This window comes from Stegodyphus dumicola, chromosome 9, assembly GCF_044657685.1.
Source record: "Stegodyphus dumicola isolate Sdum_Otavi_A_Nest chromosome 9, ASM4465768v1".
Lineage (NCBI taxonomy): Eukaryota > Metazoa > Arthropoda > Arachnida > Araneae > Eresidae > Stegodyphus > Stegodyphus dumicola.
In genome coordinates this window covers 89,870,042-89,895,178 of record NC_140776.1, presented here as the reverse complement: position 1 = coordinate 89,895,178, position 25,137 = coordinate 89,870,042, and the positions used below count along the sequence as shown (strand labels likewise).

The 25,137-nt window shown below is 32.9% G+C and overlaps 1 protein-coding gene across 5 annotated transcripts in view; it reads right to left on the bottom strand.

The window, feature by feature from the left end:
• Window positions 1–25,137, bottom strand: part of LOC118189722 (uncharacterized protein CG3556-like) — a 97,841-nt gene that overhangs the window by 57,542 nt on the left and 15,162 nt on the right. For 3 of the 5 annotated variants that reach the window (XM_085823751.1, XM_035360381.2, XM_085823753.1), the window contains exons 2-3: window positions 5,513–5,650; window positions 2,023–2,148 (exon numbers count right to left, since the gene is read on the bottom strand). In XM_085823751.1, coding sequence (XP_085679877.1) covers window positions 2,023–2,148; window positions 5,513–5,650 — 264 coding nt within the window. The remainder of the gene's footprint in view (window positions 1–2,022; window positions 2,149–5,512; window positions 5,651–25,137) is intronic. The other 2 variants (XM_085823752.1, XM_085823755.1) reach the window with 1 other exon arrangement.

The following is a 25,137-nucleotide window of genomic DNA, read 5'->3' as shown; positions in this document are numbered from 1 at the left end:
GGTTTTTCGAAAGCCCCCCCTGATCAATATTAACATATTCCGTCTGTTGAGCTTATGTAAAACACGAATAGGGTCTTATTTTTATATCCCTCTGAATGGTACAGCGAGTTAAAGTAAGTTCTAATAGCTACAGCACTTTTAATTATTTTTTGGTCACGAGACAATCCATATCATAAATTTATTCCGCATGCAAACTGTTGTTAATACTAATCCTCCTGACCTGAACCTCAACCAGATCAGGTCCACGAATTTTATCCGGATCAAGTGACAAAAGCTGCACCTGTCGTAAGCCTGGGGAATCTTGTAAGTGATATTATGAGTTTCCCCAAGTGCCTCTCTACACTTAGAAACATCTATACCTTCCTCAGAATTCGAATGCATGCCAAAGCCTATGGCAGCCGACTTCCCTACCGCCATGGCAAGAGGCTGGCAAAACACGGACTAATATATTGTATAGCAGCGGTTCGCAAAAAGTGCGTCGGCAGACGATTTTTGCAACTGCAAATAGATGGATCTCGAAAAATCGCTACTATACAGAGATAGCCCATGAAGCTGAAAATTTTGAAAATACTCCAATCTTTAGGTTTTTCAATTTATTCTTAACCTTCTGTTTATTATATATGGTACGAGTACTTTACTAATAGTTTGAATTTCATTCAAGGAAAGTTCTTATTAGATTCCGAGCTGCGAGATAATTTTGTAATAGTTTTAAAGAAATTTTCGATAGCTATTTTGTTCATTTATTTTGTAAGTCTACCTACACTTATTCATGCTTTGGAAAAACAGACACGATAAAATTCTGTAGGTTTTTTTTAATATATTGATTGGCATTATGATGATGTTCTCACCAGCCTCTGCAATTTAAGTAAGAATCAGTATCATCTCAAAATCATTGTGGCCTCAAAATATTTTTTGGATGTTACTTCGCCTCAGTGTTGTAACCCTCACAAATTTGGGATATCCACAAAGCCCCTGAACAATTTTAACAGCTTTTTTTGCCTGGGAATGGAACAACTTATACCTTTAGTACTGGTCACAATTTCACAAGCAGCGTTTAAAGATTCTATAACAAGTAACATAAGTTACACAACTCTGACGTGCGCGCCATTGGTTAAGCGTAAAATATCAAACCGATATTTCAACTCTGTCCATTTATAGGCAACATGACGAGATAAATAATTGCAATACCACTGCTGATTCTTTGACACTTTCAAATGATAAGAAGTGGCTTTAACATAGTCCCACAGAAAGAAGTCCTTAAATAATGTAGTGGCCTTGGAAGAGATCCAACCCTCTGGATCCATCTGTTGAGAAAAGTTCTGTCAAGAAAACTGCGAGCTCACAATGTCTAGTGTGGTGGCGCGCCATTCTGCTTAATAGAGATCTCTGGTTGACAGTTTTCCAACTGTGGGCAAATGTAATTATTCAATTTATCGAGGTAAACTCCAGCTGCTATTGTTTGTTCATGGGAGAAACAATGGTCCTAAAATCCACATCACTTTGATCTATCCCACTTTGACTCCCTTATGACATGAGTATTTCAGGATCCGCAAATACTCACATAATGGAAATATTAAACCAAAATAAACTGTTAGGGAAAATATATTTAATAACACCAAATTATTTTTTTTAATTAAAATTTTATAGTACTACCTCTCACAGGATGCCCATAATAAGAGTAAAATTGTTCAGTGGGACAACATGAGATTAAAATGGTAAAGATATATTATCGTTGAAAGATTTCTCATTTATGAAAAGTTTGAAATGGAACAATATTTGGCATCATATTCGTTTTCCAGCATTTATTCGTTGCCATGACAGATAAAAAAAATTAATAGTTTTGTACTTATTTCATTTAACTAGGCCGTTTTAATGCCCGTTCGTTTAAATTAGGTCATTGACAGCTCAGTGTAGGACTAATGAATCATTAACATAAAATTTATCACTTAATTTCTTCAATTTTAAGAATTCAAACATGGTCATTGCTAAGATAATAGACTTGAAAGACTACATCATACCTACCACAACTTTCCTCGTCTTCTCCATTCTCACAATCTGGCATGTCGTCGCAACGACCTGCCTTTGGAATACACATTCCGTCGTCACAGCGGAAGTACTGAGACTTGTCACAGTTGTTCAAGAAACCTTCTTAAAAGTAAAAATAAAACGAATTAGGAAAAATAAAGATAAATTATTGTATCCTGAATTTCTTCAGAAATCTTTCGGATTTATTATTGAAATGTCAACTACTGGTGGAATATTTAACTGTACAAATTTTATTTAGTAATTTGCTAATGTATTTTAAAATATTGAATCTTGATTGCGATTCTATTCTGCTCTGTAATGACTCATCATTAAATTCTGCTCAGATATCAAACTACCAAAATATTTGACATAGCAAGTTCTTATTATATTTTACTTCCTTTTATTCAGTTTGAAAGGTCATCCTGTTGACTAAAAGGCTGAATGAATTGAAAGAAAGAATGCTCAGATGCTTTAATAAATTAATGACCTCAGTAGTCATCTTCAGATCAAAAGATTCCGGTTTCAATTTCCAACCGAAAAGAAACTTTTTAGAAGACAGCTTGAAGATAATAAAGACAACTTTAATAGAACAAATACAAGAGCACACTGAAATTTACACTGATTTTATATAAGATTTGACTAAAATATTTAAAGTAGTTATTTACATACATATTTATAGTTAGTAATCGAAAGGAATATAAATACTTCCTCATGAACTTAAATGCGCAAAATAGAAAAATATTTATTAATAAATATAAAAAATTATATATTTCTTTAATTTGAAAAGAGTTTTCCTTTCTATTTACTTCTACTCTTCAGCAAATATGCATTTTCATTTAGACTGGAAAATTTAAGAGTTATAGAACATCGTTTAATGCAGTTAAGAAATGCACATATAAATTTCAGTAAAGATTTGAACTTTTAAAAAGAAAAAAAAACGTGCTTTATCTGATATTGTTATCAGAAATAAAATTTCTTCAAGGAAAACTCTTTAAAAAATTTACAAATATGATAATTTCAGATAATTTTTGCATTTTTAGATATTTAGAGATCAAGCAGAACTATAAAAGCATTAATTATGATATGAAATTAAATTCGCAAGGAAATTCGTAGAATTTTTTTTTTCTTTCTTAAAACCACTTCTTTATGCTTTTATGGCTCAGCCGAAATCAGATTTCTTATTTTCTCAAGTGCTGAGTAATTAGCTTAAATACCAAAATTCAATCTATATATAGGTTTAAATTATAGATAACCATTCCAGCTACATATAGTTTAAATTGTAATTCACTGTAAGGATATTCCATTTTACATATTTTGCGCTATTTATATGCGAGTTAAATTTATGCTAAATGTATGGATTAAGGTGTAAGGATCTTAAGTTTTACTAACGTTTATTTTATTTTAAATCTTTACTATCACTTCTTATTTTCTACTTCCGGCCAGAATTATAAGCGTGAAGGATTTTATGCAAAGTTTGTCTGGCGAACGCCAAGTATTTAAATGTGGCCTTTTTGCCAAGCAGAAGAGAGGAAGCAGTGAGTTCGAAGCAGGCCGCTTACCTTAGAAGTTACGCAGTTGCTATTTGCCTTCCAGGCCAGAGGTTTTAATCCTCTTGATAAATTAAACGTATTGTAGTGTTCACAGTCTCTGTGCTACATACGCTTCCTGTTATTATAAGGCCAATCTTCCACGTATATTATTCTAAAGTTAAATTAGAGTTTAGTTTTATTTTGATATCTTTTACGTTAGACCCCGAGTGGAGGGTCATTGTATTCCGAAGTACGGAAGTCATTGTATATAAAGAAAAATAAAGGGTTTTGTATACCCTTCGTCTGTATCCTGTCTACTTACTACAATTAGTGAACATAGCTTTAGTAAGCTCTCTGTTCTAGTCAGGTCATTGTATGTTTCCGAAGAAGGTTAGAAGAAACATAGAACCTGATAAAGGAAAGAACGTAATTCACCTTCACAAACATTAAATTTATCTTCCTTATTTATTATTACAAACATGATTTATCACTGCTAATAAGCTTCTTCTACAGTTATTATCTACTTTGAAAAAGTTTCAAAAATATAACATTTAATGTTACTTTATTAAGCTTTAGCCTGGAGGCCATTAAAAAATAATTATGCCTGCGTAAGCTAAGTTTGGACTACGTTCTAAACCCATAATCCAACACACAGTTTCACTGGCTGTCATTGTGTCAGTCACTAACTGAATTATACTCCGACTGTAAGGAAGACTCTGCCGTTCAGTGCCGGCAATGTTCCTCCCTCCTCACATGCGAGTTTCAAATGATTATAAAATTCAGCAACCGAAGTGGATTTATTCTGTCACTACAATAAGCTTAAGATACAATTGATAAATATCATAAAAATATCGACTTCAGTTTTACAACAGTATCAAAAAAAGATAAATGGTTTGAGGTAATTAAATTATAGTAAAAAGTAGAGAAATTTCATCAAATAATACTACATATGTCACCACATAGTTCCTATATGAGATGTTTCTGAATTTTATGTAATTTGCATCGAATAAATACCCGTTACAAGCTATCAGCAGGTGACAGGTGAGAGCAGGCCCAGACACCCGGGGGACTTGCATAAAATAATCAGATGTCCAGATCCCCCAACTATCTAAATCTACACTCTGATATTAAGACATTACATGGCCATACAAAGGCAATGTCAGCAACAGTTTAACACTAAATATGATTATTTTACAAGTTATTTCCCCCTCCTTTCCGCATGCCTTTGTGGTGTAACGGTAGCATATTAGGCACGTATTCGAGAGGTCCAGGTTCGAGTCCCGACGATGGCATTGCACATTTTCCAGTTTCTTGACTTCAACAAATTCTAAATGATTCTACAAGGGGCGCCCGAACTAACTGGTGGAGGATAATTCGTCACCACTGGCGAAAGTGCCCTCATCCACAGTCGCCCTTTTATTTTTCTCTGCTTTCCGCATGCCTTCGTGGTGTAACGGTAGCACAATCGGCGCGTATTCCAGAGATTCAGGCTCGAGTCCCGGTGGGGGCAGTGCTCATTTTTCATGTCTCCTACTTCAAATAAAACCTAATAACTGCGATTTGTTCAATTAGTTGTAGGAGTTACATCCATATAGGCTACACGCAATAATAAATGCACTATTTGCAACTTACAAACTCATCATCAAATTAACTTCAGACATAAATCTTAGTAATTTTTTTCAATCAATGAGATATTGATTATGCTGATCAGTTGCCAGAACTTAGTCGACTATGGACCCCTATCCGATCCCTTGTAACCATTGACCCTTTTAAAATTTCATCGACCCTTATGGAGTCAATACTGACGCATTGGGAACCCCTGATTTAGGAAAAGATGTGTTAAAAAACATTTAAAACGCATTTCAAGCAGTTCAATATATTTTACCAGGCTATTTAAAAGAAAAATTTTTTAACTGTAAGTAATACATCGAATATATGGCGTTATACATTCAACTCACTTTTTGCATCATTCGGGTTGCCAATCTTGCAATACATTTCGTCTGATCCGTCATGACAATCTTGAGGTCCATCACACCAAGCTTTCCTGTTTATACACTGTCCGTTTTCGCATGGAAGCTCTCCAAATTTGCAAGATGCTGTAAGAATATTTATAAAAAATCATATCACTTAATAGATTAAACAGAACTTTTTGTATTCCATATAATATTTCATCACACACTCTTCGATCTTTTATGAGGAAAGGAAGTGAATCATTATGATATCCACCACTTCATCAAGATGATTTGGTTTCAAAGGTGTAAAAGTTCAAAGGTGTAAAGCTAACCATAGAATTAAAAACTTATATTCAGTTTTCCAGATACCTTATTTATGTCAATTATTCGGTTTTAAGTTTAAGAAGAGGGATTTTACTGTCATTTTGCTTGAAATATGGGTAAAAACAACTTTTCAGTTTCATAACTATTAATACTTACATTAACTATTTATAATAATAAATAGTTAATGTAAGTATTAATAATTTAGCCATAAAAATACAGTGAAAACATTACACTATTCACAGTTTCAGACAATTTTAATCTATAATGAAATAATTATTAGGCAACATGACAATCGGTGATGTCAATTTCTATAATTATTGATCTTCTTTTACTGAATTCTCTTGAAACACTTGTCATTTTCAGAATTATCTGTCTATGGGAAGAGGTCGCTGACCAGCATCGCAGTATTATTTAGCTACACTTAACAGAAAGAACAATACCGTAATTACTATATCAAAAATATAAGACAGGTATTTTAAAACACAATAACCTGTAATAATAATAAGAAGAAAATTAGGTAATTTTTATGCCTTATATCAAGCTTTATACAGAGTTTATTTGCCTCTCTGCGAACCAGCAGAAAAATAAACATTCTATTCCTAAATAAAAGTTTCAAGATTAGACTTCTGCGATACATTTTACGTTTCTATGCTCAATTTTCGGTGGTTATAATAAGTTTTCGAATATATAAAACATGTTGTAGAAAAGCAATCACTAGAAGCAAAGAACTTGTCCCAGTAATATTGATACTACTAATATTGATACTATTGTTTATTCGGTTGTTCATGATTCTTCATGATTTGAAGAGACTATTTAAAAGCGTTACTGCTTTTAATTATTACCTTGTTTCCATTTACAAGTTATAATATAGATTCCATGTACATTTTAATATGTAGGTTTCGCATTTTACACATTTTTGCCTCGATTTAAACTTCGAATGAACAGTTTAAAGTTTCTGAACTAAAATCTACACAGAATTGCTACCTCGAAAAAAAATAGTGCATATTTTCTTTACTTTAGTCTTCTTTAGTGTACTTTATTTAACATGGAAAAAGTTCGTTTTTTGCATAATATGAAAACAGCCAGCAAAATACGAAATGGAAGGAAATATATAACAATATAAATTTCAAAGTAAAATAATGCAAATTTAAGTTATCAGTTATTATTGAGGGAAAAAGTCCGATACCTTCGAAAAATTTCCCAAAATTATTACATGAAATATATACCATCAGCGGCAATGCACATCTAAGCCAAGGGTTGAAAGTTTCCTTTATCAAGATTTAATATCACAAGGACCCCGCCTCTGTTAAGTTTCAGAGAAGCCATTTTCGAAGTTTTGAAACTTTCAAGAAAATCAGGCGTACAAGCTTTTCTTGTAAAAACGAGCGCCATCATGTTGTTACCATATGTAGGTTACATATGCCAGAAAAATTCTTATTTTTTGTAAAAGAAAATCAAGGACAACAGAATTCAGTTTGTTTCCATGCAAAATTATTACTATTTTAAATAAATTAAAGTGCTTTTATTAAAGAGATCATTATTTTCATAAGCTTATTTCTCATTATTTCCTTTAATTAACTAACTTTACACTACTCAAAGTTAAAAAGGGTATATAAAAACATAAAAATGTGTGTACTTTAGAAGAGCGTCTAAACTATACGAATTCATAACGATACATAACCCGCGCGCGCGTGTGTGTGTGTGCACGCACATAACGATAAATGACAGAACGAAGCGCTTTTAACCATTTCAGGATCCTGTACCAAGGATTTATTTGCATTATTAAAATCACTATTGCACCGAAATCTTCGAGCGAGTTTTCTCTTGAACATCTAATAGTTTCTTCTGGTATCACAATCAACTCGACATTTTTATTTCTAGCGCGAATGAAATATTGCATTTCTGTATGACAGCAGATGACAATCTAAGCTGACACTTACCTTTTACCAGCTGCTTTTGAAGACAGATACAATTTTATTTTGAATAACTAATTATCTTTCGATCTTACAACTAACAGAGTCAAAAGCAGGTAAGAAAACTTTAAAATAAATAAATAAATAAATACGTTTCACAGCATCAAATTTCGTTTGAGAATGAGTATAAAATATAAATATCAGGAAAGCACACACGCAGTAAGAATAAAGAAAAATTTAATATAGAATTTTCAAGACTGACATTTTTATGTTTACTTAATGCCCGTTTCAGATCTAAATTCCACATATATATCTGTCAAAGTACTTCTGCCGAATAATACAGTAGGAAGAACCTGTTGAGGGATACAAAGGTGACTGAACCGATCTCCTTCCAAGACCTGATTTTCAACATTTATTATTTAATTGAAAAAGAAACCGATCTTTTAAAGCCCACACAAACAGAAAGTATAACCAAATTCAACATATCCCATCAGTTTTCATTATTAGAAATAAACAGGCAAGGTTATTTTATTTAACATTCACTCAGAGGAAAAATATAGTTACTACCTGCAGACTCCACGTTACCTCATTTGTAGGTTATCGAAACAGATTATAAAAAAGCGGCTATCATTTTAATTATTAGTCACGACAAAAATTAAACTTTGAAACTTTATAATACACGATAAAGAAATCTAGGTGAGGTTTGAGAATAAAAATAAATGTCTGACACAAAAATAGTATCTAACATCTATAGCAATCAAAGTTTTGATAGCTTTGTCAGTTAGTTGGTAAACTATAAGATCTGATACCTCGATTTATATATGTTTAATTTATTATTTGCTTTTACTCACAAAGTCAAACCCTTCATTTTGTTCGTACACTTAATTTTCTACACAAAAGTATTATAGTAAAAAATTAAGAAAGAAACAATCAAGTAATTCTGCAAACGTGCATAATTAATCACCTTTTAGCCATTCTACCTGTCGCCAAACTGCTGTTAACGTATCATTATTTCATGAACTTCTAAATTAAGGACATAATGCTCGCAGCCTATAGAAAACATGAAAAGTGTTTGTAGAGTCATTTGATTATTCTGAAACAGGAGACATGAAAAATGAACAATGCCCTCGCCGGGGTTCGAATCGAGTGTGCTACCGTTACAACGTAACCATTCAGCCGGACAGGGGCACCTGGACAAGCGAATTTTGAATTTCGAATTTGTTTTATTATCTATTTAATACTTTGTAAAACTTTAACAACTTTTTGACTGACAAACTCAACGATTTCAAAGCCAGCAATGACAACACTGAACGAAAAAAAAAAAAATTATCTCCAGCGTGCAAGACTGTGTGTCGGAAATTCTTAAAGATATGCTGTTTTTTAAATATTTCAGATATATCAAAGCGGCGGCATATTGATTGATAAATACATAAAATATTTCAAACCGAATTGTATATTGCCGTGGTCCACGTGCAAGATAAAGTTAGAATTGCTGTTCTATACTCAAAAACTGAACCTGAGTACCGATCATATACTCGATGCCATTTTTCTGACTTTGGAATATAACGAGGAATGTAAAATGGTCTTGGTCGGAGATTCTTCGGAAGGAAGGCAATTCGACGAAGAACTTCAATACATGCATCTCGAGTTGAAAACAGATCCTAAACACTTTACTACCAGAATTTAAATGAAGATCGATGGAATATTTTCAAATCAAAGCATGAGAACGGATGTGTACATGAGTACGTAATTTACATGAGTACATGAGTACGTAAATAAGTTTTACCATTTTCCGTCATATGGAAGAACAAAACAGTTAAAAGTCATCAATAGACAAAATATTTTATATTATCCACTAATGTATGAGCAATTGCAACAACGCTATTCCTATATTATTTTTTTCTTTTTCTTGTTACAATTAATATTTTCGAATAGTCGACTGGGATCCTATCCTGAATTATTATACAGGATGTATGAAAGAATACCTGCATGCTTTATTTCCTTTTCCTTAAATATTGATCCCAGACATAAACTTCCAGTTACAAATTTTCTGAGATTCAGAAGTAAATTTTAAGATTACCGTTTCGGCCTTAGAAGTAGAATGGTTTTCAAGAATATAAAATTTAACTTTAATATGGTAACTTAGAGCAAAAGCTTTTCTAAAGTTTAGTTTTCTTCGGGAGCATAAACCAGCTCAAAACTCCTAACAGACGTAAAGTGAGTTATCGCTGTTATTGAAATTAACTACAGAGTCTTGGAAATGTTTAAAATAAATCTTTATATTTAAACAAAAGCTTTGGCCGTAAATGTACTTTCTCGTGCTAACAGATTCAACTTCCAATTGTGGCGATGAAACTAAAGAAACAGTCAAATTCAAAATTTAAAAGGTAGACTAGTCATTAAAGACTACACATATTTAAATCTAAGCTGGCTCAAAAACTCGCAAAGCCGAAGAGTAACATATCAGAGCTGAAAGAAACTACGTAAAATGTGACTGCGAGAGGCAGAAACACGCTCTGTCCTACAATCCAAAAACCTCAGCTTAAATATTGTCTAACTCATTTACACTTTTGGTGAGGAAACAGAAGCAGAAGTTACACTAAAGGCTGAAATTATAAATAACTGGTTAATTTAAAAAATAAACCTTACTGTTTATTAGTATTCATAATGAGCTAAATATAAAGTTTTCGATTATTTAACGCGAAAATTCGTGGTTTTAAAGATGAGTGTCGACGACATATTTGCTACGCCAAACATTGTTCATTTGTAGAATTAGGAAAAAAAATTATCTGAAAGTAGCGTAATAGTAACTGCGTCACAGCTAAGGCACTAATACTAAAATGATACATAAGAAAATTTTTCCTGCCACGATTTTGAGGTAATACACTTTTCTAAGGATGACAATATTTTTGTTATATTAATAAAATTTATGTGCATAAATTTGCTTCTAAAGTGAAGAAATCGTTCACACATAAGTCATCTATAAGATGTAAGTTGAATTCAGAAAACCGACTTTTTCCTGGAGTCAGCTGACATTTTATAGATAACTTATGTTCAAGATTCCCAGTTTCTTCATTTTTTCCATCTCTTATTGCACTATGCTATTTTCGTTAAGAGTAACCAGAAACAAACACAAAAATGAGCATTCTTATTTCATATGTACGCACAATGCGTTTATACTCGTACAATTCTAAGGCAGAATAGATTCACCAGAGGAGTTACAGAATAGGACGAAATCATTTGGTATCTGTCCTCAGGTTATAACTCCCTGCTGAATACGAGACAAGCGGCAGTGAAGTCAATACTCCACCCCTGTTCTGAAGTCCCCAGACTCATCTTCGCTGATCACGGCTCCTTCCGAAATGGGACTCATCGCATAACAGAAAGACAGAGAGATCCTTTTTGGCAATATTAAGCTGTTTGGAAAGCTGGAAATGCTCAGCAATTAATAATTTTTTCTGTCGCATATAACTGCGAGTCATTACATTTGAAAACGACATTTAGAAAAGGAAGTTTAAGATTGATTAAGTCTCACCTGTAGCAGAACGGTTAAGTCTGCTGAATACAGGGATTTTGCCTGGGATCAACCTGGATAAGCAAGCTGGCTTGCGTGGTTGTTTTTCGTGCCCCCCTTAATGTGTAACATGAATACGAGCCATTTCCTCTTGGAAAGTACTCCACGAAGATAACCCTTCTCTTCGGCAGATAGATCTCGTGTGCTATGCTATATTCAAAAAGGTTTGATGGAATTACATTTTACTTTTGCACTACATTATTGTATTTCGGCATGTTTTATTACTAGAACTACAGTATTGGCTTAGTACTAGAAATAACGAAATGCGAGCTTAGTATACTTTGTTTGAATTAACTGTTCACCAGCAAAAATCTCTTTAAAAATGCAATTAATACCGATTTCTATATGTGATATTTTTTAGTTCAGCTATGTAAAACTATATATTGATTTTTCTAACCTATCTCAGAAAAATTCTCAAGTAATTAATTTTCTACTGTTTTTTCTCTCTATTTCAAATCTTGACACATCAGCAACTCTATAAATATTATCTTTAAATTTTTGGTCACGCACACAGTGGGTTCTTCCTATATATGTTCACATATTAGGACTTAATACTATTTTTGCCCTTCTGATATTTATTCGTAGAACTCTTTCCATTATATTTTACAAAATATGTGAGATGCGATCACTGTTAGTTTTATTTAAAGCTGAAGATTCCTTGATTCAAAATGCTTTGGTGTCTGGTAGAAAACTGGTAGAAACTTTCATTTGAAAAATTGATTTCGTAACAGGTTCTTTTTACTACAGCATCATTTTTACCAAAGTTTCAAAGTAATTAGATATAACTTCCCTATTTCGTAAATGAAAATATTAACGTCTAGGCAGAAAGCCAATGGCATACGTAACATCTCCATGACTATTTTAATACCATACTTTTATGAAAACTAGCTGTAATGCTAACGTACAGCTAAGCAGCATACGGTTGATGACATAAAATAACCGATTATTGTTCTTGTTATCAGTAATCTTCAAAATTATCAGCAACAGCTACGTACAGAATTTTCCCTCTCTCTTTGGATTGCTGTTGTACGTTAATTAACTCTGAATCAAGAAAACATGAAAAATTCATGTTTTGGTTCAAAAAGCACACGCTATTCTGCTACCAATCAAAATGTACTGAATTCGAAGAAATGCGTCATTTGAGTTGCTCGTTACAAACCATGCGATTCAACTACACATACTGAAAAAATAATAATGAATAAATATAAAATCAAATACAGCCACTAGAAATATCATCATCCATCAAGAACATAACAGTATTTTCTCTTTCCCTAATCGTTTCCGCTGAAACTTAATACCAGACTCTCGTTCCAAGAATTTAATGGGTCTGGTGTCTGGCTGATTGCTGTTTCCATAGAAACAAATATTTAATATTCTAAAACTGAAAAAGCTGAAATTATTTAAATCAAATTCTTTACCTTTCGATGAAGATTATTATTTCATCAAATTATTCATAAAGAGCATATAAAAAAACACCGCTAAACTAAAACGTGATATAGCTCTATATTTAGTTCAGGGTTTAGTTTTTCATTAGTTAAATTTGATTTCATCACATTACACATCTGTTTATGATTTATACTCCCTCTCACGATAAGCGGAATATCTGCTATGCGCGGGGAGGGGGGAGTCACATAGTGTGGATCTCTTTAGAGCACCTATTCCATAAGTTGGGAGGAGGGGAGTTCGTTGTAGGTATTTGGAAGCACATAGCAATTCGAATTCAGACAATAATGTTTAATTTAAGTAAGCTAGTTGCTTAGTTGATTATGATAAATCAGGCAAGGGTCAAAAAGAGTTGCATCTAGATAACGTTTTCAGAAAATACAAGAAAACGACTATGTGCTGTTATGTCATTTTTTAATTACATTTCTGTTTAACAGTTCATTTTACCAGAATGCGAATCTAAGTTTAACTATCAGCGCTCAGAAATTTTATCCGTGTACCCGCTCGGTCATTACCGGCTCTAATTCGCAGAAGTGAGACTGAAACGCCGTTTTATAGAAGACGACGCGAAATGCCGAAACGAAATTAAAAGCTCTTCTGGGAAAATTGCCCCTTTAGGCTAATAAGGGATTGCACGGCAGGGCATCAGTTCAAAAGTTACTTAATAATGTGTTTTCAAAAGCTACATAATGAAGTTTCAAATTTCATGTATACTAATTTGATGAGATCGTATTTTTTTTAAATATGGCTTTTAATTTTAGGGTTCCTGTTTCAATGCTTATTAATTAATAATCATAAATTGTTCAATATTATCTTCCTTACATTGAGTTGTGAAACATTAAATACTAGAAAATAATCCATTTATAAATAACGCGCAAGTTTCTTCCTACCATCCCTCCGCTTCAAATACCAGACATTTGTTAGCGAAACGATTTTGATAATAAAAAGATACGGAAGAGTATACCAGTGTTCAAAAATTTAATCCCAAAGCTCTTTGTAGAATGCCATCTAAAAGATAATATTGATTTGTAGGTGTTTTATGTTGATTAACCAATTTTCTTGTGATCTGCAACTATACCGTTATTTCTTTTCATTAGCTCCCATCAGGATGTCAGTAAGATATGTGTATTGTTTGTTTAATAAATTGTTTAAACATTCTTTGGACTCAGTTGTTATTTACATAGATGGGGCAAAAACTCGCTTGCCTGTCTTAGTAGGCATTAAAAAATCAAGTTAATTAAGGCGTGAAATCCTATAGATTTACCGGGAAATAGAACAGAAAACAAAGAAAGTATTAAGGACCAGATTTGACCCTTTAAAGTTTAATACGCTTTCTTGTACCATATGGAAAATGACTTTCCATTAGGGACTTAAATCAGACCACATAATTTTTATTTTGCGTAAGTTAAATTGCAAATAATGTTTTTAGAAAATATAAAAATATATCAAGGGAAGTCAGAAGAACGGATAGCACAATTAAAGATGCATAATTCGAAATGTCTATTAAACCTCAAACTTGCTTGCGAAGAGAAGGTCAGTCGCACTCATATGAAATACGTCATTTCCTTCGTCATAAGATAGTTTTCTTTGGTATAATGTTAGTTCTTGTGATGTCTCAATTTTAGTTATTAACTCCACATGAAAGAGGACACATCTGCATTTTATTCTCCAGCACTTCATTGTTAAAAGTCGAAATGAAAAATTTACTAACTTCTGCATAAGCCTAGGTGCAGCACTTCACGACTTTTTTCAGTATTTAATGTGCATGTCACATTAATATTATTTCTGTCTGTTCAAAAGGATAAGAAAACTGTAAGGAGAATGGAAGAGAAATAACATTATTTTTTGTAAAAATAAGAAGCATGTACGATAAAATAAGAGTCATAAGACGATTAATAAATTTCTAGAAGCAACCAAGCGTGGAAAAAACTATCTCCTTTAACATCTTCATTTAAGAAGTTATTCTTACTTAAATCCACTAAAGAATCCTCACGTGATATTGATCCGTAATTCATAACTCTGCGACCTTGAGAAATTCTTACCAGTTGCTAACGCAGCAAAAAACCGGAAAAGGTATTTATTTATAAGCGAACGACTGGCAGCACCACACGCATACAAATTAAGTTGTTTATAAGACTCAGAGTTTTCGAATAGTGGAGTTAATTTTCAGAGCTTTGTGGTTTCGATTCTGCTTTTGAAGTTTTAGTAAAAATCGTTCTTTGTCAGACTACTATGAAGAAAAGACAATGTTCCACTTCAACTACAAGAGCACTTCAACGTTCCATAAAGCTGAAACACTGCAACTGTTGTGGGATGAATGTTCTATGAGAAGGGTTTATTTAGAACTTATATTCTTGCGAATTTCAAACCAGAAAGTGTTAGGGTAGGTGAGATTTTTTTAAATTCCTTTCTTGGACGCGCAGTGAAGCAAAACAACTTTTATACGAAGTAGTTTTTTTCAAAAGATAAAAAACAGTTATGGTGTCAGTTTTCATTTTGAAATTATGTGTTATATATTCCAATTTTTGACTGTGTTATATATTTTGGACGTAATTAATCTGAACAGTAAATAAAATTCAGGACTTGAAAACGATGGCTATATAAATGAAAAGGATAGTTAAATGTGCATATCAGAACAGAAAAAATCGTAAACGTTGGCTAACAAAATCTCTCCAAAATGGTCATAAATTAATATTAAACATAGCACAAAATATACACAAACCCAAACTATTCAAAGTGTATTTGGAAATAGGAATTTTTAAGGCAAGTAATGTTTATTTCTCAGTTATTTTTATCGTTATTTATCACCTCGGATCGGTATTCATAGAATATTTTCTGAATTCAAATTAAGAAAAATTCATATTTAATGATTGGGCATAACCTAAAAAATAATGTTGTCTAATAATTATGTACACTGATGTCAACAAGTAGTTAGTTAATACACATATAAATAAAACAAACTTTATATACTAATGTCATGATCGTATCGCGAAACCAACGACAATAAAACTAAATTAAGAAAACAATTTTAAAACCCCTATTAAGTACATTAAATAATAACAGACCGTGATTTCCAAGTATAGTGTACTTAGTCGCTTCGCTAATTAATACGAGTATCTCCTGCAAAAATTAAAAACTTCTGTAAAACCTCATATTCCTCATATGGATGCTAAAACGTTTATGGCCTACTAATACTATTTGGGGAGAACAGTTTTAAGTTCTAAAATAACCCAGGAATTTTTAAGTTCTAAAATAACCCTGGAAGGATCAGTTCATGCTTTTAATGTTTTACTGTATACATCTTCTATCGGATTCATATTCGCACCATTTCATCTTCTTTAAAGAATAGAATGCCTTAAACGTTCTGAAAATTTCCACATTAGAGAAAATGAATCTATCTGAGCTCTGCTAAAGATATGCTTTATCATTCATTAACTATACCATGGACAAGCAGAATTTATAAAAAATTTAATCGATGTTCTAGTACATTATTTTTTGTATTTCTAAGCATTAACGAATGGCCGTGAAAGATATAAAACTTTTCAGATCCAATAAACATAATGTTTGTGTCTATCATGCCATGACACGAATTGGTTCCTTTCCCTCAAACTCACTGGGATTTTAACGTGTCCCCTCGCTGTCCTCAAAGATAACTTCTGCAAGCTTTTAATCTGGAAACAATGTATACTCATTAGTAACAGCAATTTTCTTCACAAATTCAGACTGCAGATCAAAGACCTTTGTGCTACCTCCAGAAGTCATTGTGATCCCTCATACTGATCTTATTATTCTGAAGTTCTCCCTGTTGTTCTTAAGCAATTACGATAATTCAATACCAAATGACTATGCGAAATTTAAGTAACATATTATACTTGACGTACCGCCAACCGTCAGTTTAAAATCACTGTTCGTGTGTTATTACAATTAGTGCTAATTTTGAAAGTAATATACGAGTTTTGATATCAAAAGCACGAGTTGGGAGGGGAGAGCAATACAGATTATTATGATACTTCTTTCAGACTCCTCATTGAGAATAGAATTCTATTCTTGGAAATATTTTAACGCACTGGAAGAAGGCATGCGCAGGATTAACTTTCAGCTGTTTTTTAAATGTTGTTATTAGAAATAACTATAAACGGAAAAAATGTAAAACATTTTGCAAGGTTTAATAAAAAATTAACGGCAAATAGGAAACAATCACCTGTTAAACTACAGAGTCATTAGGTTTATCAAAGAAGGCGACATGATAAATGTGCAATGCTCTCGCCGGGATTCTAACTGCGGATCTCCGGATTACGTGCAGGATGTTCTTCCAGATACATCACGATGGCACGCGGAAAAGAGGGAGAAAATAACTTTTATAATACCCCTTTTAAAGGCGACTGGGGGATGAGAGGATGCAATCACCAAATTCTAGAGGTAAGGAGTTATCATCCACTTTTAGTTCAGGTGCCACTTGAAATCTTAAAATTTCTTTCTATGGCAGGAAATTCAAAAACATGAAAACATTTCCCATCACTTAGCTCTCATTAACAAAAATTAATATTTAATGGCAGCAAGTGACTAACAGGACCATGACTTCAGCCTAGAAGAAATTATAATCACATTGTGTTGTACGGTTCTTTTTTTTAAAAAAATTTAACTAGTTATTATGATTTTGATATTTACTTTCTTTCCATATTCCTCGCCAGAATGCATTCCTGGCACTCGCGCTGCGCAGTTAGATTTCTTCCACCTCTAGCTAAACGCAGTTAGCTCGACTATGCATGCTGTAGAAGCCAATACTTTAAACTTACGTACCATTAGTTTATTTTTAGCCAGCTTATAGCTTAGTATTTGTCTTAAACTACTCATCAACGTTTAAATTTATTTGACAATTCTTTTTTAATATGCATTATAACAAGCAGTGATTACCTGTAGCACGAGACGTGCTTGTTTTGTTATAAGTTCAATTCAGTTAAAGGTTATTTAAAACCTTTGTATGTCTTATGCTAATTCAGACATAGCGACAACTCGCTACCTGTCTAATAATGTTATAGGACTAAAGCTCCAGTATCAGACTAAGTATAATCGTATAAGTGGCTCCCGAATCGATTACGAACCATGTCGCAAGGTCAAACAACACGCCCCCCCCCCAAGATTTCTAGCTCCTCCGGCACTAGGAATTCCGATGGAAGGCTTTGAGTTCATATTAGACTGCATGAGCGCGGTAATGAAATCGGCCATCATTTTTTTATGGTAGAAGTTCCGTTGTGACTTTCTTAGAACAATTAGAAACTAATTTTTTACTATAATCTGTTGGAGAATTGCAAAAGGTCACCGTAGCAATCGCTGGCATCAAGGCAATGGTAAATTCTTATTGGATGAAACAGGTAGCGAAAGTTATAAATTCGATGTGTTTAAAATTGCGCTTTTGAAAGCATCCTCATGGCGAAAGATAGGACGAAATTAAGAGCGGAACTTTATGGTAAATATCAGACTAAGGTATAAGAAATAACTGACTTCATTTTGTGAACAAGTATAGGTAGTAAACGTATTGTAACGACAAAAAAAACTGCCTAGGTAGGTCAAATATTACTGCCTAGGTTGGACTCAGATTCAGGATTTTGTTCAGCTTCGAAACACGGGTACGCAATAACTATTTGAATGGGCGGTGAAACTTGAAAGCAGGCGAGTATCATTGAATACACGTATAAGCAGTACATGAGCAGAGGTTGAGAGGACATTTTCTCAGACCTGTAGCAGAAGAAAGGTTGAAGTTTGACGGCAGTACACGATTTTATAACCAAAATATTTTTTATTTTTCAAAAACATCTTAAAAGAGAAAACTGGGAGGAACATAGGAAATCTTTAAACTTTGCAAGGGTTCTGAAATACAGAGCATATAGCCACCACAGAGAACCTCTTATATTCAATGCAATACGATGCTAATTAAAAATTTGTCTTTTCCAGGGCTTCAGATTGTGTTAAATAGCATACCAGAGGATGCATTATTAGATGCAGGAGGCCAAAGAGAAAGAAAAAACAAGGAATTTATCCAAGGGTCAAGGAACAGTTCAATAAAAGTTTGTTAAGTGTCTTGTCATGCTATTTCGAACAAAGCAATAACTCGTTTTATCTACTTCACTATTTTTCACTTAACGCCATCTACTTCATACATTCGCCTTCTCCTCAATACATTTATAAGGTATTTCTCCCACTTCCCTAGCGTGCCTTCGTGGTGTAATGGTAGCACGCTGGGCCGGTATTCCAGAGGTCCGTGGTTCGATTCCCGGCGAAGGCGATTGCTAATTTTTCCTCTCTCTGGCTTCCAGAAAAACCTAATGACTCTACAAGTGGCATCCGAACTAAAAGGGTTGTGGATGATGATTCTCCGCACCAGGAATTTGCGACTAGGTCCCCTAAAACCCTTGTCGCCCTTTAAAAAGGGGAGTATATAAGGTATTTCTCCCACTTCCCTAGCATGCCTCCGTGGTGTAACGGTAGCACGCTGGGCCGGTATTGCAGAAGTCCGTGGTTCGATTCCCGGCGAAGGCGATTGCTAATTTTTCATCTCTCTGGCTTCCAAAAAACCTAATGACTCACACATTCGCCTTCATACATACACAGTAAAATTCATACATACACAGTAAAATTAATACACATTCGCCTTCATACATACACAGTAAAATTAAGATTTCATCTACTTTATCTGTTTACTATTTTTTATACCGTATTTCCATCGGTTCTGGGTTATGAATTTAGGCACAAAATACTGTTGTAAAATTAATCATCTATGGCCCAGGAACGAATTAAACCATTTTATATTAACTCCTACCGAGAAAACAAATTCGGTATACGAACAGTTTAGTTTACGAACGGCCTTCAGAAACGAATGAAGTTCCTGAGCCGAGGTATTACTTAAATAAAAAAATGAGCTTCCATGAATATGCTGATTCCGCTGAAATTAAAACTGTAAAAATGAATACATATCATTCAACAGCAAAAAATAAAACTGAGTTCTCATACTGCGAATAAAGGGGAAAAAAATCTAGATAATTCCTAGGAAGAGATAAAAGTTTTCGAATTTTTTTAACACATTTTTTTCCTATGATGTTATGAAATTTCCCCTCAAAGTAAATTAATTCTTTAAAGGAGAGAATTACGATGTTCAAAAGATTTAATGTTTTTCATTTTTACTTTTATTATTTTCTTTTCGTTTAATGGTTTTCTTCATTTATCCTATCAAAGTAGAATTATCTTCATATTCATACAATTCGATTCCTTTACGAATCTCATGAATTTTATGAAGCTGAAAAAGAAAATTTAGGTCATGTGGGCCAAAATGGATTTTAAACTTTGGGAAGTAAATTATTTCGACACTTAATGCTATATTTCATTATGTGCAAGACCAGAGCTCATGCAAATATTATTTTCAGAAGTATAGTAAGAATAAGAAACAAAGAATAACGGCAGTGTTTGCATTTCAGAATTCAGTTATCGAATTTCTAACAGCGGAAGTTTAGAGATATGTGGGTGTATTTACCAGACATCAGATCTCAAAACCACATGTAGGATTGTTAGTCATTATCGATAAAACAAGTTTTCCAGAATGCACATAAAAATTTAGATTGAGACGCAGGCGAATCAAGAAGTGCATGGCGCCTTTTGCTTGCTGAGGAAACCATTCCTTACATATTCGTCATTCTTTCATATGAACTAGAAGAAATATTGCGTCAATCATATCTGTCAACAGGTCTGATAAATGATCAAAGAGTTCCTTCTCATTATGCAAGAGTTCATTAAGTATTATCATTTCCGGGGATGTTTGCAAAAAGTCTGAAATGCATCTTCATTTCATTGCATTCTTTAAAACACATCTCGGAATGACTAAACAGCCAGCCACACAAATAAACAAACTTCTGTAAAATGGTTGCTCACATCCATTCTGAGAACGGCTATTCTTGGTTGGAATTAGAAGATTATAAGATTAATATTCCTTTTGACCACCGGTCCATCAGCGGCCGAGCGGTAAAGACGCTGAACACTGGTAGTTCGGTCCGAGGTTCGAGTCCCGCGAACGGGCTGGCTACATGGGCGTTTTCGTGGTTTTCCCTCCTGTGTAACGTGTATACGAGCCAGTTTCCCTTAGAAAGTCCTCCACGAAAGGCATTCCTCCCTTTAGGCAGATAGCCCTCGTGTGCTTTGCCATAACTGAATAATCCAATCCAATCCTTTTGACCACCAACGGTCGAACAGGAAAAGGTCGCTGAACACCAGTAGTTCGGTATGGGATTCGAATCCAAATGTATTTCGGTTTGGGATTCGAATCCCGGCGAACGGGCTGGCTATATGGGCCTTTTAGTCGTTTTTTCCTATGTGTGAGGTGGATACGAGCCAGTTTCCGATAAAAGCACTTCCATGGGACATCCCCACCCCCTTTCCGTTCAGGCCTTAATGGCGGATCACATAATAAATTTTTAAAAAATATTCCTTTTGATTATGATAAATGGCCACAGGAAAATAAATAAAATTATGATTAAAAGCCCAATTTTGTAGGCAAATATTGATCAAGTTAACTAATCTAAAATAAAAATTATTTCAAAATTTAAGAGAAATCTATTCTTTACGAAAATGATTAATGGAGGCTAGGTATGACTAGCATGTTCAACTTGGGCAGCTTAAAAGAAAGCCATAAAAACATATATATAAAAAACATATATACACTTCGTATATTGGCTGCAAATGAAGATACTAACAAGATCTCAAAAGGGAAAATATGTATATGCAAAAAGCTGCTAGTTGGATTCCCATAATTCATTTTTAAAACTGTCAATTTTTCCCCCTCAATTAGAATTACTCGCATGTGAAAGACTGCAATAATTATAAGAATTTATGCAGTTCAGAATAAATATTACAATAATATTATACAAATGTTAAACTGTTATACGTTAGACATTAACTATGGTTAATTATTAAAATGTTACATCATTTTATTGTTAAACTCAATATGCAGCAGACAAAAAATGCACTTAAATTCTATTGTAATTGAGAATATTGACGATCTCTCTCTAATGATTAAGTAGAAACTAAATAAAATGCTTGTTTACAGTTCATGGATGTTTCTGAAATAAAGTTTAATGAAATTTTATATTATGCTTGCTGGATATTTATATCCTGACATAATTTACATATTGGTTAGAAAAAGCGCTGTTATGAAAATCATATTTAAATATTAAACACGAAAATAAAACATTTCATAAATAGGTGAAAATCTGCACAGGAACAAAATCACCACAAGAAATATGAACTGTTTATATTGCTGGTAAACTGGTAATGCCATTTTTTTGTTACTGATGAAAGAATTTTTTCAGACTTTTTTCTTGGAAGAGTTATGCAAATTTTTTGGCTTATTTCTGCATTATTGTTTTTTCCTGATAACATTTTACTATTATCCAATTGTAAAAAGGAATTCGAATTTAAGCTGAAGAAAATTTAAAAATTTTATGTGTTCATTTTTTTACATTGAATCATCATGCTTAAACCAAATCTTGATCAAATTTTAACTGTAAGTTCTCAAGAGTTTCTTTGAGAATTTGGAAGAAAGGAGGCGTAAAGGTAATATTATCATACTTCCACTTTAAAATCATTTTATCATCTTTAAAAATTCTTACCCGACAAATCAAGCTACTTCAAATTCATAAAACCATCAAATGCTTCGACAAAAACATAGTATCGATTCACTGTAATTGCACAATATAATTCAAATCATCCAACTACACGGTGTAATTCAAGTACTTTTAGAACTTCAAAATTTTTTACTCGACACACTAAACCACTTCAGGTTCAAATCCATAAAAGAAACTGAGTATTTCAACAAAAATACATGAACTGTGTGTTTATAAAATTGAACTACACGGCTTAATTTAAGTCATATATTAGAAAGTTTACAAAATATCATTTTTGCCTGAAAATGAAGCAATCAATAAGTATTTTAGAATCTTTAGGAATTGTCAAAAAGCGATATGGTAAATTCAGAAACATTACTAATTATCTTAAAATCTTAATTTTATCTTTCAGACAAATCACACAGTCTCAGAATGATGCTAATTATATATTTTGCCTCTCAGTTTAGACATTTTTCGTCCAGTGATTCTGATGATTTTAAGTACATGTAAAAAGTTATGGGTGATATGTTTATACAGTTTATTATAATCATGTGACAGGAAGTAAAGTTAAATCTCTGATGCTGTGCAGTGTTTACAATGTCTGAAGGCCATGCTCATACATGACGATCGTCACACAGTAAGCTACGTTGCTACGTGCGCGTCTTAACTACGTTGTGAACTGTACAAATTTCTGTTGTGAAGCCCATATGCTTTTTTCATTATCTGTTTGGACAACTATTGTATCGCCCAAACAGATAATGAAAAAAGCATATGGGCTTCTCAACAGATTCAGAAAAAATTGCCTTTCATTGATAATAATTTATATCACATTCTTTAGTAAGATAAGTCGACTGATCATTAAATTACCACCAATGAGAACGGCGTTGTCGCAGTTTCCAAAACATGATATCAGCTTCATTTCTAGAAACAATAAATCATTGGATTAATAAGAAATCTGACTCATATACTGTTAAAATAATAACATATTTTAGAACTGAACTTTTCTTTTTTTATTATCACAGTTTCAGTTTAATTTTTCTACTGAACTACTATAATGTTAATATAGCCTTGAAGACAAATGGTAAAAATCAAAACCTACGCTGACTGATCCTAAATAAAACGAAAGATATTAAATGGAGGCCAAAACTATCATATTGAAATGTACTGATCTCTTCAATGCTGGGTTATTATTCACCAACCACGTGCCCCAAGATGCAATATCAGCTCCTTCACATAATGGAAAACATTCTATACTTCTAGGATAAATCCAGCAGGATTATAGCTATTACTTAATTCGTATTCTATCCCTATTCTATTTTCATTCTATTCGTACACTCTTCGTATTGTATTCGTACTCTATTCGTTTGATATATTTTAATTTTCAAAAATTATAGCAGCAGTCCATGAACATCAATTGATATTCGTCTACCTTTAGAATTTCAATTTTTTGAAACATTTTAGTAACCAGCATATAATTTCGTGAGAATATAATAACAAATGAAGTCGTGAGATCATAGTTCGATATGTTATTATGTTATTATTACTTTTCGCCGTCAGCGAAAATCAGCCCCCCCCCCAAAAAAATAGTTAACTTCAAAATACATTTTAAAAATAAACGAAAATTACGCCCCCCCCCCAAAAAAAAAGAAAACAGTCAGTTTGAAATCCTTTTTTTAAAATAACTTATACTGAAGATGAAATACTACATAATTATATACTATGAAATACTATATAACTATAAAAATAATTTACACTAAGACTGAACACAACTCAAGCACCACCTATCGAAGGAAAATACAGCCATTCTGGCAATAAAATCTTTCATTATCACAAAAAAACAAATGTCTTTCTGCGCATTTCTATGAAAAAAGCAAAAAAGGCATCTCGCTGCTGTCTATAACTTGCGAATTATTGCATTTTTGTTTCTTCGATTACTTCTGGATCACCCGGTATTTAACTTTCTCCCTTCATTTTCAGAACAGCGCCAGCTACCCAATAGTAGTGTTACTAGTTTCTTCGAGAAATTACACGCACTTCAAAAAATTTCAAAGACAGAATCTAATTTCAAAATCATTTTGTAAATAGATTGCGTCATAAAGTGGCATTTAAAATATGTTTTCAAATTTGCATGTCTTTACTATGGCGGTATGATCTTTTTATGTCATGCATCAGGAAGTATTGTAAACAAGTTATTATGCTTTGCTATCATTTTTAAGCATCTTTAAGAAATCTCACAATTTACTCAATCTTAAGGAATAATTTCATTTTGCTGGCGATCGGTTACCTAAGAAATTTATATAAATATTGAAGAAACGATTTATAATTCATCTTGTTTACTAAGGAGCTTATCAAAAATTTTTCCTATATTATTTGCATTAAATTAGCATCTATTTAAGTACATATGTTTTGATTCTTATAACTGGCGAGAAAATATGATATAACTTTCATGTTACTGAGAGATGACTTAAATTTGAAATGTTTACACCTTCATCTGTATTTCCTCCTCTCGAAAACTATGGATCACTGATGTACCGTTCTTATGCAGTTTTATATATTCCGTACATGTAATATAGCAATGAAGAGTTAATGTCGTATCAATGGTACAGTCTGCATATGCATATCGTTCACGCATAATAACTATAATAAGGGTTCATTAAAAACTAGAATAAAATCTTGTTAAAAGTCAAGTATGTTTACATTAATGCATAGTTTTGACGACATTTTGCCCAT